Here is a 16508-nt window from a genome sequence, read left to right on the forward strand (position 1 = left end):
ACAAAAGATCCAATATTGGTACTACTAGTCTAAACACAAACTAGTCACTACAGATCTTTAATTGTGAAATGTAATTTGTGAGCTTTTGCTTTTCTTGCTGTAAATCAAACTTCTGAGTGGGTTTTCTGGCATGCTCAGATGAAATCATGGGAAACAAGAACAGGTGCTTGAACTTCTAACCCATAGTTGTCTTCATCAAATAATAAATATAAGTACATTTTGATTCCAGTGTTGCAACTGACGGGTGTACAGAGTCTTTTTTTGCAAAAACCACATGTTACACAGGCAACAGATGTCATTTGTAAACAGTAGATTAAAGCACAAGTAATCTTACAGAAAAATAATAGAAATGTATGCAGACTGGTGACAAATTAAAGGAATTTAAAGTGAGGAAATGTGGTGGCTTTGTTATACTGAGGAGAACATTTGGTTAGCATGGTGTGGGTCCTGTGAACCCTTCAGAAAAGTTATGAGGATGGTTTTGGCTCAGTCCACATTATATGAGGGCTCAGTGAATGGATTAATTTGGGTGGAAATTATGTCACCAGGCCTCTATCAATTTTTTTATATGACCATCATATGATCATCGAAACACAAATTGACTTGACTTAAATTATGGTGTTGATATTAAAATTCTATCATTTAGGGTTCATATATATTTTCCACAAACAAAATGCCCATTCCTTCGCCACAGGTACAGAGATAAGAATTCACCAATGTAATGTGTATGCGTTTCAAGGCCCTTTGTGGGCTTCAGGAATGTCGTCCATTGAAGTCTTTTGAGTGAAAAAGTTCAACTGTCTTCAGTTATTTGCTTTGGTGGAACATTGTCAGGACCATAGTGTGCTTTTGAGGTGGAGGGGACGTTAATGTTGGGGTCTCCATTAGTGGCTGTGTCTATCTGGTTACCCTTGCCAAGGCTCTTGATGATATTCAGGTTCATGCGGGCAGTTTCCATGAAGCTGTTTTCCAGCAGCCAGCCATCTGATTCGGAGTTGGGGTCTCCCTGTCTCAGGACATTTTCCAGAGAAGTCTGGAGGTAACGAACCCCGGTCAACACTGATAGCTGAAACGACAAGAGACCCCTATTGACCGGCTCGCTCATAGAAATAAACACAAAGCATGATGCAAAGATGTTAAAGTGGCTGAAAAAGTTAATCAGATTTTGTGTAGTTTCCCTTTAAACCTACCAACTCCGACTTGTGTTTCCTCACCTCAAATAACCAGGTGATGAGGACTGTGAGGCCGATGGACTGCATAATGTGTATGTAGTACTCCAGCAGCGCCTGTCGACACCCTTTCATCCAAAGGTTTAGCTCCTCCGTCTGGTGCTCGTAGTTGAAGTGTGCAGAGTTGTTGGTGATCTGCTGCTGGATGCAGGGCCGGGGGGAGTTGATGTTGCAGCAGCTGAATGGGACTCCATTCAGTAGGAACTTTCCATCCACGTTACTCCTGATTCGGCTAAAGCCAGAAAAACAAAGTTTAGAATTTCCCTTAATAGATCAGTGCTTCTGTGATCAGATTTTAAATGTGATGATTGTTTGGGAGTATATTTTTTATATATTTAGACAGTATTTTATTATTATACTGTGCTGATCTGTGCTTCCTGCCATGCCCATTTTTTCTGCCCATTTTCAGTGTTACTGAATATCTATAGCACAGTGTAAGAAATTATATATCATTATCAAATATGATGCAGGGAAATTATAATGAACTAAAACTCAACTAAAAATTCAAACTAGAAGGGAAAAAACATTTTATTTGACTAAAATAACGATAAAAACTAAGTGAAATGATTGTGAACTTGCAAAACTAACTAAAATGAAATGAAAAAACAAAGATGAACTATCCTTAGTTTTAATATATGTTAGCTTGGTAAAAAAAAATTGTCAAAATTTGTTTTGTGAAGTTTTAAAGGACGCATTTATTTAGACTTTAGGTGTCTACAAGATTGTGAGTCAACCCCTATCAAAACGCTGATGCTAAACTGAATTAAAATGAGAAAATACAGAACTACAACAACTCTGTTGTTTCTTTCTCTGTTTGCCATTTGAACACAGCCTCTTAAATACGAATGCACTTTACCAAAATAGCACCCTGTTTCTGCAGTTTGTACTTACTCCACCACCTCTTTTTGGGACATATCCAGGTAACGGTTGCTTATCCACTGAATTTGAAACCAGTCCTTATAACCGTTGTTTCCACAGCACTGGAACTGCATCTGCAGCATGTCCACGGTGCGCTTTAGGAAGCAGCGTCCTGGTGTGTCTGTGTCCTTATAAAACCTCATGGCCTCTGTCAGTCCCAGGTTCAGAGACTCTTCCAGTTCCCAGTGCATGCAGTAACACATCAGAGCCCCTACCAGCACACAAAAGGTGAAGAAGAAGGTGCATATGATGTAGGGCAGCATGATCAACTTCCAGCGCAAAAACTTGGTGGTGTCCACACAGTCGTAGCAGATTTTCCCACCCAGGAAGTTTATGGCACAAGCGATGAGACCCACAGCTATAAGCGTGTTGGGAACATACTGGATGTCCCTCTCAGCCATCACCTCTCCTTGTTTATGGAGCTCCACCTTGAGGAAGAGGCCTAGGCTGAACAGGATGGCCCCCGTAACTACCGAGATCCAGTTTAGGATCCAGAGCACCTGGGCCAGCTTGTCTCTTTTGGTCTTGGTAAACTTAACTCTTAAGACTGCCATTGCCCGTAACACTTCCCTGAGTTTTCATTCAAGTCCAAGGTGGGATTAAGGGTAGGACACAGATAGAGCTGGAAAGAGGAACAGGTTATCTTCCAGGGGATGTGGAGGGACAAATAGAGGGGGTTTGGTTGTACAGTTCTCTGAAGGTCCTTTCATAAGCAGCTTAGCCTGGTAGCCGAGATTGATATCGTGTGGATGCTGCATTATGGTTGTACTGTAGGTGGTCTGTAAGCCTGTAGCAGTGAGAGTAGATAAAAAAACTCATATAACTGGACAATTTCTAGAAAACAGAAACACTGTTAAGAAACACTGCGCTGAAATGTGATCATCTGTATATACAACCAGAAATAGTATGATTTATATATAACCAAAATATATTGAAGAAACTGAAACAACTCTTCCCTCCCTCTAAAATCCCGAATAAATCCACGGCACTCACCTAAGTGTGATCATGATGAACATTTGATAACACTGCACTTCTGATTTTCAGGTTGTTTTCTTACAAACATCGTCAGATTTAGTCCAGAGCGGCGAGTAGTTGTAGTGACACAGATAGCGTGAATGCAGCCACAGCAGCATCAGAGTGAGACTAGCAGCCAAGTCCTGAACCTCCTAATCCCCTTTAGTCATTAATCAGTCATGGGCCCCATAAGGGATTTGGACCCACCTTCTGCCACCTATGCAAATCTGACTGTCTCGACACTGTGAAAGCAGTGGCCGATTGCCTTTCTCTTTCTCTCTCTGTGTGTGTGAGTGTGTGTGTTACCAGTAAAAGTTTTACAAAAGGATAAAGTTTAAAAAAAATCATCTTTGCATCAGCAGTATTGCCCTAACTGCAAAGTTTAAGCCATCTTTTAATGATGCAGAAAAATAAACATGCAGTCTTTGGTGGGGGGTTTGTATTGAAGACTACATTAATAATAAATGCTTTAAAAAAAAAGTTTAAAACTGAAGCACATTGTAGTTGCAGTGCTCTCTAGTGGTAGAAACTTTGCAGTCAGGCTCCAGCTACTTTTATTATTTCATTTTGATTTGATTTTTCTATAAAATTCTTTGAAATATTTTGTTTTTTACCAGCTGGCAATCCAAAATGAAGACAAGTGCAAAAGACAATGACAAAACTATGCAGTGATCTGAAAAGCATGTGGTACTTTTACCACTTTGCCAGTTAATAAAAACACTTCACTGGTCATAAATGACAAAAACAAGATTTAAACTGGAAGAAAAAATGGGAGTTTTCTTCTCTCTTTTACTTAAGACGTTCACTTTAACCCCTGATATTCTTACCTATTTTGTTCCCCACCTGTAACACACATGCAAACACACCGATGCAGTCACGACTACTCTGCAAATCAGCCAATGAAATGTTAACTGAGAGTGAGCTTAGAGGATTAACGTGGACGAAAGTAGCTTGTGTAAGAAGAGAATGTTACTAGCGGGCCAGTCAGCAAATCCACAGGGCAGACAGAACTCACAGCAGTCACCACTACAGAGACCAAGAGGGAAGTTTCACTGACCCACAGCAGAAAACTAGACCACAGTCGTTCCACCGAGTAAGTATGTGAAGACCCAACAAATGCAAAACTTACTAAAGTCCTCATGCTTCAGTCTGGTCTTCCTGATGTAAGTGTGGAAACACTTATATAAATGGATTTTCTAGCTTTAAGTGTACGTGCTATTTAACCACTTAAGCACATTACATGGGCTACAGTTGAAAGACCTGTGCAATGCAGTAGGTAAAGTAGTTGTTAGATGTTTTCAGTATACCCACTTTTTTGTGTGTGATCTCCCTTGTCTTGGTTTCGATACCAAAAGCTCAGCGTGATGCTGGACAAAGAGGGTCAGTGGTCTGAGGCATTGGCCAGCAATAACATAAAAGCCATCATCTGCTGGTTGAGGAAGCTTACAGCTGAAGGTAGAAAAGGAACATCCACTCATCATGAAACCAGTGCTCTGTACAATTTTTGCAAAGACCCTTTAATTCCACAGTTGTTTGTTGTTTCCTTTAACACTGTATCTTCAACAAGGTTATACTGATGTGGGGGAAATCGCACCAGCATTTAGCTGCTGGGTACAGCGGACAGCAGAGTTTGCTAAAAAGGAGTTATTAACCTTATGTAAGTACATATTACATCATATTTTCAGTCTTTCTAAATGTGCAAACTTAAATTTGAAGTTGAAGTTACTTTGAGTAACATATACTTTGGATCTTTGGATCTATTGTGTCTTAATTATTCCCTCAGGCTTCAGCTGTTGCCAGGGTCTGTGGATGTTCCTGGACCGCGGCTCCTTCACTAGAGTGCACACGTTACTCCAAAAATTAAGGAACCTACTTACATTGGCCCAGTGGGGAAGAAAACATCTCTGCTCAGCCCACCTCTGGCATGGTTTGTGCTAAAGATATCCTAATCTTTAATGCTGTGACATGATAAAAGCCTTTCTGAAATGCAATGTCTTCTTTATGCAGGAGTGGGAGTCCCATGTGTGGTCTGCAAGGACACATACAGCTCCTCACACATCCGACATGGCTGCTGGAACAGAGAGCAGAGGATGCTGATGCAACACATCTGGCTGGGACAGCTGGTTCAGTGGTGGGGCATCATGGGGCTTCTGCCAAAGTTTCCTGGTATAGATATCATCACATCCCAATAAACTGGGATGAAGAACTGTTATTATACCTCTAAATCCTTTTGTTCTTAATGTTTGGTTCTCTGTTGTTTCTGTCAGAGACCCAAGAAGTGAAGCGTATCACTCAGATGTGGAAGGAAATGGATCACAGCCACCGAAAAGCTGGTCTTGAAACACAGGGGTAACTCTGAAAGGGTTTCATTTTAGAGCAAGTCTCTCTCTGAACATACTTTATCAATTTCCTACCTGTTTTTTCCCCTTTAACTTCCTTACCTTTTATTAGACGGGAGGAGGGAGAAATGGGAAGATTCAAGTCTTTGATACAGAGCATGGTGACACAGCTATGCAAACAACACGGGTGCATTTGGATGTCTGGAGATTGCACAGATCCACGTTATCCTCCCCCTAATCTGCAGGCGCTGTTGAAGCTCGTGCTGATCCCTCATATTGACAACATGTCAGTCCAGGCCATTGTATCCATCCAAATCAGCAAAGCTTTTCTGTGAAACATACTGATTTGTTGCTTCTCTATGTGCACTTACTTAAGGTTAAATGTGTCTTAACTTTTATGACACAAGCTCATGTACTTCATCCTGGATGTGGCAAATTTCCTACAGTGCAAAGATGACCTCCTTCAGGCTTTTTGTCATGCGTTCACAATTCCATCCACCTTTTCCCAACAAATCAGAGCCTTCTGGATGCTTGATCATGGACACACTGAGGTATGCAGCTGAAAACGAAACATTAAAAAGATAAGTGTTGAAACGGCCAAAATGGCATGCAGGTGACTCAAATGAGATATGTGCATACTTTAAAGTGATTTAATAATTTGCAAATAATAAGTAATGAATGGAGCTACAACATTTTTTCTTTTAATTGATAAGAAATTTACTTAACAAAGTGCTGTGCGCTATCTTACAACCAATCCCAGGCCTCCATGGAGCTGTTACTGAGCCCAAAGGCCTCTGTTCCTGCCCTCTCCTGGCAGCATCGTTGCATCATCCATTGTCTCCTGACAAGGAAACAGCCTCAAGAGGCATTACGGTACCTCCAGTGGGCCAGGCCTGCAGTAGAGACCACTGATGATGCCAAGCTGTTTGCAGATGTACTTATTCAAAGCAGGTACTACATGTTTGATAATATAATGTTACTAAATAAAAGCTCACTTGCAGACTCAATTTGTGCTTTCAACCCCCAGTTGTAACTCTGATGCTTGGGCTCTGTTGAAGAGAGGCCACACAGAGACTGAAGATATGAGCAAATACTTCCTCCAGACTTGTAAAGGAGTTGGCCTGTGCACAGAGGCTTTAAAGTACATTCTTTTTGAAAACAATGTGGGTGAATCACTCATTTACATCAAGACAAAATGTACATACCAAGACAGCCTAGAAAGGACTTTTAACTCTCCCTAAAAATCTTTATCAGAATGAAGAAGATGGAGCTGAGACCACAGAGATGACACAGATGAAGAAAGGTATGAAAGATATTATTAAACAGTATTAGGATATAACTGAGATGTCATCTAATCACATTGTTTTGCAGAAATGCCACCATGTCCGCTGTCTGCCAAGCTGTACCGGGCTCAGAAAGTTGGCAAAGTATCAACAGATGAGCAGGTGAAATTGGTCAGAAAGGCTGTGAAGGAAGTGAGGAAACCAGATTCCAAGTTGAGGTACTGAGGTTGTAGATGTCACACTTGGAGCAACTGCTTGAATTATGTTAAAACACAATATGCATTAGACACCAGATTTATGACGTGCACTCTCATTTCAGGGAGGTAGTGTGGCCAGAGCACACAGAGAGAATGCCCAACAGCAAGCAAATGCTTCTGCCCACCGAGGCTCTGCGTCTACTCACATGCAGCTCTTCGCCAGTGCACATGGCAATAGAAACACAGCAAACAGCACATACAGCCGACCCAGAAGAAGAAGATCCTGTCATTTACAATGTATATATTTTCATTGTCTTTGGTAATACTGGTTGCAATATACAATTGCAAAGGGATTTTAAGTAATGGCAACCCTTAGATTTTATTTTGTATTCGCAGCAGCAGCAGCAGCTGGAGACTCAAGAGAACATTTTTTCTTCTGAGGAGGATCTAAGATCCTTGTCTGCCTCATCCTCTACCTCAGCTTCACCCTTGCCTCTTATGAAGTGGGACCCGCTTCACACATATAAAAGCACTCTGACCCTGCAGATGATTTCCTCTCTGCTGACAGATAGAAGTAGCCAAAGCAGGGGACAAGAAGAAGAACACAGACCCCACTCATCAGCTGGTGTTTTCCTAAATATCCCTGAGCTGGTGCTGACACCAGATGGCGCTACAGAGCCTGTTTCCTTCAGCAGCTTGAACAAAGACAGCATGGTAGAGCTGATGCTTTCTGCAGATGGTAAGCTTTGTCTTGGATTCTCTGCACACACCATACATATTGAGAGATTCCCAAGAAATGGAAGCACTTTCTTACGTTTTACAAGTGGGAGAAGGTGATGAAGCAGATGTTTTTCTGGAAGAAGATACTATCGGGGTTGACGGGCTTTCAAGACCTTCCACATATGAAAGCCTTCTTTCAGACACAAGGTCAGAGGTCATCATAAATCTCACAATGCTTATGATAAAGTAAATTATTAAAACTGGTTGATATTTGGTGCAAGTTGAATTTCCAGTATGAATTTGACAACAATCAGGGCTGCCTGATAATTATATCTGGCTTAATTGTCATCCACTGAGTGATCACATAACTAGCTGCTACACGAGCTCATGAATATATCAGTCCTGGCCCCTCAAATGTCACTCAGCCAACCTTCTCCTCTCACTGATTTTCAGTTTCACTGAGGTAGCCCCAACTCACTGCGTCCAGAAAAAGAAACCTCATCAGGTAGGTAATAATTTTAATTTTAAAGTACATAGTGACTCTATTGGTTCAGTATCTAATTAGCAGCTGTGTTCTCTGTGAGTGTGTTTACACTGTATACTGTATGCCACCAGCAAGACGAACCACAGGGATGCTCCAGCCAACACCTCCCATGTACCTCAGCTGAAACAACCCACGACATGCTGACAGATCTTCATCAGAGCTTTGTTTTGAATTGGTCTATACCCAGGGGCTCGCCAGGGATGGGTAAGCAGGACAGCTCCCTCCTCTTCTCTGTGTGTAGCTCCACCTTTCTTTACACATCTGTCAACCCCAGCCCAACCTGCAACACTGAAACCACCTCGGTTTATTTGGGCACAAAGAATGAGCGCCTCCTTGAATCCATGTTAAGAACTAATGAATCCTCTCACTCAGCCTGGCTCGATCATTGCAAAACGGGCAAATGCTGGAAACAGGATGCTGAGACTGGATGTAGTGTTTCCAGGTGTCTGCTACAGAGCTAAGCTATTACAGCCGGTGCATTTTGGATCACAAAAAGTCTAAACAAATAATAATATACCTCTAAAAGTATGCACGAATCTATGCAGCCATTTGGTGCTCAGTGATCAGCAGAGATAACAAGACATGTTGCCTGCTCAACCTTTAGAGCTCTGGAAACAATTCTATCTTTTGCAGTGTGTGTGTATGCATGTGTGCGTGTGTGTGTGTGTGTGTGTGTGTGTGTGTGTGTGTGTGTGTGTGTGTGTGTGTGTGTGTGTGTTAAGGGTCAGAACTAATTGTTTGTCAGAGGAACTGCAGGGGTGCAAGATGCAGGCACCAAAAGCAGGGGGGCTTGGCTGCTAGGAGAGGGAGATTGGAGAGGAAGTGAGGTGTCAGAGATTGGTTCCCTTAACCTTGCTGCAACATTCAGTGATCCATTAAACAGCATCCCCTCCCTCCCCCACGTTTTCTGTCAAAGGGTGTACCGTCTACCACCGCAGGCAGACCTCCCTCCATCTGCTGATCACCGTTGAGCCTCAGGGAGCGATGGCCTGTTGGCCCGTACTGATGCCCCAACCTTGTCGCAGAGACAGCGGTTAAAGACGTAACAGTGGAGCAGTGTTGCATAAAAGATAATAGTGTCAGACTTGTTGTTACCAAGATCCCCATTTATGTGATGTGTTCATCACTGGATTATGACTTCTAAGGAAATTCCAACAGAAAACAATATTGATAACATTTCTGTTCATTTGCAGATGACAAGGGACTTTCTCTTGTTCTAGGTCAGCCTTATTCCTGTGGACTCGTCAATTTTTTGGACTTCACTGCAAAGCAAAAAGGAGAAAACAGAGATGGAAATCAGGTACTTTGTTCTGACACACACTGTAAAATGTACAACATGTGTTATGATGAGTCTATTATGCATTCATCACAAAATTGTCAATAGGGGTCACTATTGTTCCAGTTAAGATGCTCAGTAATATTTGGATGATCTCATTTTTAGTCCCGGAGGATTTCACTTCATCACATCACAGCCTGGCAGGTCCCCTCTTTAGTACCTTTCATCCACATTTCTCCCGTCCCTCTGCATAAACATCACTGCTTTTAAGACCTCCGCCTACAATGATGTCATTGTCCAAAGTCACGTGATTTTTATGGGGAATTTTTCTGGAGTATCTTGGAGCACAGGTGAAACATCCATAAGATGCCAGGAACATGGTTACCATTTATTTGTCAAAAACAAAGTGGCCACTGCTCTGTAACACATTTCCTTCCATTTAAATGCTGCTTGTGCGTTGACCTGAGTGTTACACTTCTAATAGCACTGTGCAGATATGACCACATAATTATTTTACAGAGGTTTCATTGGATAATTGTTTAATTGGGATGTAGTCACCTAATTATTTTGCTCTGAACTAGGGACCATATGGCGCTTGGCAGGTGAAACGCAATTAGGCCATGCTAATTTATGATGATTATACCTGAGCATGACTGAACAGCCTATACTGTACAAAAATGTGTCTATCAGGGCCAATCTATTTTAGTTGTAGAGTGCATGTTTGGAGTGATGGCATTGCATTCATTACCCTGCAGTTTCTGTGTAAGCGTGGGTTTCCAGGGGGTTGTTTAGTAGGAAGGGCTGTTAGTGTTACCTAATTGTTCACCGAGGCCAGAAACAATACTTGTAGGATTTGCTTAATTGGCAGATAGAGAGATTAATCACTAATGAGTGAAATTAGTTGAAGGCAAACACTTAACGACTGATCAAACTATCATGTTCTTTGTGCCAGTGCGACTAAAGATAATAATAAAATCGAGATATTAAGCAGTTATTAGTTCAAACTATAAATTTGGATTTGGCCCCACATGACCTCAAGCATGACTGTTCGTGATGATTACTGGCACAGTTATAGATGAGATTTTCACCATGTGGAGCAAACAAAGTCATCCATCAAATCTTAGGAGCCCACTAAGAAATCACGGCCGCTTAAAAAGATATCACAAAATTAAATACTATCGACTTTGCTGTCTTTATGAAAACACCAATATTTGCACAGAGAGAGGCGGGGAACGTTTGTGTGGGGTGATGTTGCATGTTGAAACGTTCATGATTCAAGGGGAGATGAATGGCCTCTATTAGGAGCATTTAATCAGTAGCTGGCCCAGTGCTCCCAGTCTCCTGCACCCCCTGGGGAAAGATTAATGGGTACAGGATATTTCATCAGGTCCTCCACATCACTGCTCAGGATATGAGGCTGTAATTGTGTCTGTTTTTGCTGTTGTTTCGTGTTGCAGGCGGAGAAAGATGAGCCCGCAGGTTGGAGCAGTTCGGGGAAGGTTTCCCAAGGAGCCATAAGGAGTGGCAGAGCAGGATCGAGAAAAGGCAAACGAGTGAAGAGGGCATGATCATCTGCAAGACAAAGAACAGCCTCTTATGTGATGCATTTTAAATATATTTAAATTAAAATCTAAAGGGAAAAAAAATCACTCCAATGTTAAAGTTTACCACAAAGAGTGTTAACCTCCACCAGATTCATCCTCCAATCACCTGGTCAGATACTTTTGACAGCCTTTGTTCCCGCCCAGTGGTACTGTCCCACCTCACCCTTAATCTTCTGCTGTAATGTCTCGTGTCAGCAATACTCAGTAAATGATGAGACATGAATTCTTAAATATTGCTATGAACTATGACTCGAGTAAAGAGTAGTAAGTCTGAGTTACATTATGTCTTTTTTGACTTTCCTCTGATGAACATAACAACGTTGCGTGTTTCGATTCAAGTATAGATGCACTACATTTAAAATGCACTTGTGATGTCCTTGAAAATGATTGTGCACTTTAGATTCTTCACTGGTTTCCTCCTCTTGGAAAAAAAGGGATGTTTGCTTTGCTGCCATTGCATCTCATGAAAAATGGATGACCTCCCAAGGCTTTCTTCTGCCCATTGCTCTTCATATTTGCACAAAGCCCAGGGACTGCATTTGGGTTAGCATCCTCCCTCCCTCCATCCTCCCTCCTTCTTTCTCTCCCTCTGTGGTTTGTTCGCGGGGTGAATAACTTAACACATATTTCAGCTTGACACACTTCTGCTCTGGGTTTCCCCTGGGTGCCCAGTTCACGAGCCCACACATGCTGTATTATTTAAAAGTGGGGTTTGGAGTTCTGTGCGTGTAATCTCCTCTTTGTGTAAGGGCCGGGGGACTGCCTTATGAAGTTGTTCGGCTTTTCCTTATGACCTTGTATTTGTGACTAGATGATATTTCAAGTGTAGCCAAAAGACACGAGAAGCATACCAGCACAGTTATGTTTTTTGGCAATATAAGCTTTATTTTTTTTTGTAAAAGAAGAAAAACACATCTCACAAACAGCACAGTCTGTATCATAGCAAAAATGGTGTACAGTACAAAATGATGGATTACAGGAAATAGAAATCCGGACAATATATCATGAGCACAAGAATAAAAATCGAACGCAGCAAAAATGCACAAGGAGGATAATAAATAATGCCTAATGACGCTAAAAAGCAAACTGTCTCAAAGTCTTGGAGTGAAATCAGCTTTCAGCTCAACACACACACACACACACACACACACACACACACACACACACACACACACACACACACACACACTAACTCAAGCTAATCTAAAAGCTGATACCATCGTGGAAATCAGAGTGCGGTGGCGAAAATGACACATAAATCATGTGCCGGCAGATGATGCAAAAAAAACCCTGCGGTTTGCAAGATGGATACAAATAGCCACATGATGTGTGGAAAACTCTCATATAAATACTTGTCATTGTGTTGCGAGGACTGTTGTGGTGAAAAATGCATGATTATTAATCTCCTAAACATCTTAATAGGAACCTCTGATGGTGATGCTGTGCACCCAGAATACACAACCCACAGTGGATTTTCCAAACACACTTCGATGTTTGGAATTTTTAATGTTCTTGAGTGTAAAAGCTATTCCACATTTTTCATCTCTGTATTCTACAACATCACATTCACATTCACCAGGTTTGGCCTTGCGTGAAGGCCAGTGATCATACTGTCAACATGAAACATTCAGACCTTGGTGCAACATGGCAGCAGGTGTCTTGCCCACTGGAGGGCACTGTGAGCAGTGCAAAAGCTAGGTGGCCAAGAAAAGGGTGAGACACCTTGGCCAGCTCACCAGATGGGCTCACTGAAGCGTGTCAGGTGGCTGTGACAGCTACCTGCCCTTCCTTAAGGACTGTCACCATGTATAAACAAACCATTACTCTAATTTGTGAGTATACACTTATGTGTGTGCAAAATGTGTGCTTGTGCCCAAGGAGATGATTATGCTGAACCTTTTTAGAGTTGCACCTTTAATATCTTTCCTATACAGGAAAATGTTCATAGTAGTATTATTATCAGTAAGTTTTTGGTATATATTTTAGTATATATAGTTATATATTTTACAGTTTTAGCAGTTCAATGTAAGTCTCTGGAAATCGTGCTGTGCAGCAAATGATGTAGAACTTTAGTTTATGTTGTGGAGGTCACAGAGTTTATAATATTGGGGAAATGTGTAGAAAAAACTAAAATAGTGCCATCAAGGGGCATTTTTAACTGTATCTAGCTTCAGTAAAAATACTGGAGATTGTAAAAAAGGAAAGGGGTGTCAATACAAGAACTTTTATATTATTATTTCTACCTACGGCGGAGAGAAAATTATTATCTTGGTCACTAAAAATATCATAACTAACTGTAATATACGTAAGCCACTGCGAACGGGTATATTAGTGAAGAGGAATGTCTCCACAGCTTGTACGTAGATAAGATGGAGAGCCCTGAAGGCCTCTGCCTGCTCATTAATTTGCAGCAAAGCAACGTCGGATGCTGCGCCTCCGCTCGTCAGTCTCCACTGCGCAGCCGCAGTTGCTCCAGGACGCTGAGTGCAGAGCAGGGAAGACAGAAAAATGGCCCTCGACAATTTGATTTTCGCCCAGTGCATCCTTTATTTTTTAGCTTTCGTTTTCGGTTTTATCGCCGTGGTGCCTCTGTCTGAAAACACGGAGGATTTCGGGGGGAAATGCCTGCTGTTCACGCGGGGTATGTGGCAAAATGAAAACATCACTGTGATGAAGCAGCGCTTCATCGTGGAGGAGTGGGGACCCGAGTCCTCCTGCAGCTTCATCACTTTTGTCGGGATAGCGTCCCTCATCCTGTCCGCAGTGCAGGCTTGGAGGCTGCTGTTCTTTCTGTGCAAAGGACACGACGAGTGAGTGACCGTTCACTTGTGCCTCTTCCTTAAATAGAAGCTTATGAAGCAATACCACTCCAGCGGTCTGAGTGTAAATGTGCCATTCCTGTCCATCTCCCACGCCCTTGTTCGTGCACTGTCTTGTATATTTCATAGCCTGCATGTATTATACTCTATTTTATAGCGGATGGAAATGGGCACGGAAGCATCCTGTAAAATGTCAAGTCACTGCCATCTCCCAAAGATGGGGGAATACTCATTTTAAACTAGAAATCAAAGCCTATGCTTCACCTACTATTTTTGTGACATCAAAGCAACTTATGTGTCATTATGTTGATGTGTGATTGAAAGACTTAATCATCAGAGTTGCATACGTCATGCAGAGTAATAGGCCTCTGTGTCAGTTTTGTAACATACTCCAGAGATGTTGAGGGTTTTTGCCTGCCCTAACCCAGTTTGTTTTGTATTTCTGTTCTGTCTGCCTGCAGCTCCATCTTCAATGCCTTCCTCAACCTGCTCATTAGCTCCCTGGTGGTGTTCACAGTCTTTCTGTCCAGCACCATCGTTAGTGTGGGTTTTAACCTGTGGTGTGACGCCATCACCGAAGGTGGGACTATGCCCAACAGGTGAGAGAGAAGCGCAGGTGTTCTACTTTTTCCGGATGATGCTGTGGTATAGTCCCTCTAAATGCCACTTTCTGTTTAGCTGTGAAGACATGCAGGATACTGATCTAGAACTGGGTCTGGACAACTCTGCTTTCTATGACCAGTTTGCTATAGCTCAGGTAAAAATCTTTTAAAATTAACATACAGACAGTGTAACGAATTTAACAGTCGTAGTAAATGCAATGACTGCTTTTACTCTTTCAGTTTGGGCTGTGGGCCGCCTGGCTCACCTGGCTCGGGATCACTGTGATGGCTTTTCTGAAGGTCTACCACAACTACAGACAAGAGGACCTGCTCGACACCTTGATCCACGAGAAGGAATTGCTGCTCGGCCGCTCTTCACGCCGCGGCTCTGACCTCAAGACCGGCCTGATTTAGAAATCAGCAAGACGCACAAACATACACGTTCATTCACAGTTAACCATATAGAACCATGTAGTCCTCTTGCCTGCCGTGACCAACACCAGTATTCGCCTGTGTAGACAATCAGAATCGGTTGGCTTTTGCTCCCACGAAGATGAATTGAATCAAATCGACAGTTTTAGCTGTTTTCCAGAAGTAACTGAGAATAAAAGCTACAGATGGTTGTTAACCTTTCCTGTGCTATATTGAGATAATCCATCCCTTATTCAACCCCAACCCAGATTTGATAGTATTAAAACTTTTTTCTTTTAAACAAAAAAATACATCTTTTATCAAATATACGTTGTTGATTAGTAAAAAACGGTATTAATGGTTTGGCCAGTTTGGCCGGTGGATCTTGTCCTTGTGAAATTTCTGCATGGATCTAAAGCATGTAAAATTTCTCAGGTGCTTTTTAGACATAAAGGAGTTTTTTTTTCTTCACCAATAAATGTGTTCCTAACTTAGGCTTCTTTTTTTCCTGCCAGTATCCACAGTGCGTCTCTGCAACGTGAGAACTGCATGCTCCAGCATAAACAGTGTGTGCGTTTGCAGCATCTTTACACATTTATCAGCAGCTACAAAAGGTGTTTTATAACAAAAAAAAGTAGAAAAAAAAAAGACAAATTGCAGCTCTACACATTCGTGCATTTGGCAGGCAGTCTAAAAGGCTTTTAGCAATCTGTGTGAGATAAGAAAACAGATCCTATCTTGTGCCATTTAGCAACTCAGGCTTCTTCTGCACACTTTATAGGCTACAAACCAATATACTCTATATTACTGTGACTAGACACACAAGTATACCTGCATGCACTTCTCCCTCTCCCTGTTAAATCCCACGCTCACTTATTGACAGAGGTTACGGGAAGAAAGGAAAGTCGGCCGCTTCACTTTGATAGGCAATGACAGTTTTTATTTCAAAAACAACTGAAATAAAAAAAAAAGCAAAAAACGGTAGGAACTAAGAAAACCCTCCATAAAGGCACTTCTTTCAAAGTGACCGTAGATGTTTGAACAGCAGTGAAATGCAGCTTTAAGCTAAATGTGCATCTACAGGACATAAGCTCACTGGGTATTGTTTTATTGCTAATGACGATTTCGTTTGACAGTACAGCGTCGAGAGTATTCCTTTTCTCCGGTACATCTGCAGTCTACAGTCAAACGTGAGATCTCCAAAATAAAAGACAAACAAACTCGTTTTATTTTGAGTTCCCTGAAACCTGTTGTATAAAGTGTTTTAATGGAATATATGTGATGTGTGTTATTGCTCATAATGAGAGATATGTGGGATGTGCATCACTGTGCCCTTTGATTCCTATAATCCATTTATGTGGTGATTTGGCTGTTTGAATTTGACTTGCCTTGTTTGATAAAGGGACTCATACAATAACGTCTGGCTCTGTTAAATTTCTGTTTTTGGCCTCTAAAATAGCAATTACCTTTTTTTTTTTTTTTCTGTTATGTATTGCAAATTCAACCCACGCACTTCCATACACTTGACATCAGAATTAAAACCTGAACGTTT

General features: G+C 41.7%; 3 protein-coding genes across 4 annotated transcripts; 2 read left to right on the plus strand and 1 right to left on the minus strand.

Annotated features, from left to right (window-relative positions):
* Positions 1-222: 222 nt before the first annotated feature.
* On the minus strand, positions 223-3339 carry prph2la (peripherin 2-like a). The gene is made up of 4 exons (XM_085258292.1): positions 3141-3339; positions 2121-2934; positions 1215-1461; positions 223-1066 (listed from the first exon to the last, which is right to left on the minus strand). Exons 2-4 carry the CDS (start codon positions 2699-2701, stop codon positions 794-796), a joined length of 1101 nt encoding a protein of 366 aa, XP_085114418.1. The 5' UTR covers positions 2702-2934; positions 3141-3339; the 3' UTR covers positions 223-793.
* Positions 3340-4149: 810 nt separating this feature from the next.
* Positions 4150-12703, plus strand: LOC146552549 (uncharacterized). Of its 2 annotated transcripts, none has more exons than XM_085256482.1 (19): positions 4150-4254; positions 4517-4616; positions 4729-4818; positions 4945-5088; positions 5169-5327; positions 5429-5510; positions 5613-5802; positions 5908-6051; positions 6261-6451; positions 6528-6663; positions 6755-6803; positions 6872-7001; positions 7103-7277; positions 7377-7719; positions 7805-7907; positions 8154-8205; positions 8316-8448; positions 9465-9544; positions 10978-12703. In XM_085256482.1, exons 2-19 carry the CDS (start codon positions 4526-4528, stop codon positions 11086-11088), a joined length of 2403 nt encoding a protein of 800 aa, XP_085112608.1. In that variant the 5' UTR covers positions 4150-4254; positions 4517-4525; the 3' UTR covers positions 11089-12703. The 2 variants fall into 2 exon arrangements, with proteins under 2 accessions (XP_085112608.1, XP_085112607.1); XM_085256481.1 differs by having other exon boundaries at positions 7380-7719; positions 9438-9544.
* Positions 12704-13570: 867 nt separating this feature from the next.
* tmem179ab (transmembrane protein 179a, genome duplicate B) lies at positions 13571-16373 on the plus strand. Its single transcript, XM_085256486.1, has 4 exons — positions 13571-13934; positions 14405-14542; positions 14622-14700; positions 14786-16373. The coding sequence occupies exons 1-4, from the start codon at positions 13633-13635 to the stop codon at positions 14957-14959; spliced, it is 693 nt and encodes a 230-aa protein (XP_085112612.1). The 5' UTR covers positions 13571-13632; the 3' UTR covers positions 14960-16373.
* The last annotated feature ends 135 nt before the right edge of the window (positions 16374-16508 follow it).

The sequence above is a fragment of the Mchenga conophoros genome, linkage group LG19 (assembly GCF_057382185.1).
Source record: "Mchenga conophoros isolate Kocher_MC1m ecotype Shallow Benthic linkage group LG19, M_conophoros_male_GT1.1, whole genome shotgun sequence".
Classification (NCBI taxonomy): domain Eukaryota; kingdom Metazoa; phylum Chordata; class Actinopteri; order Cichliformes; family Cichlidae; genus Mchenga; species Mchenga conophoros.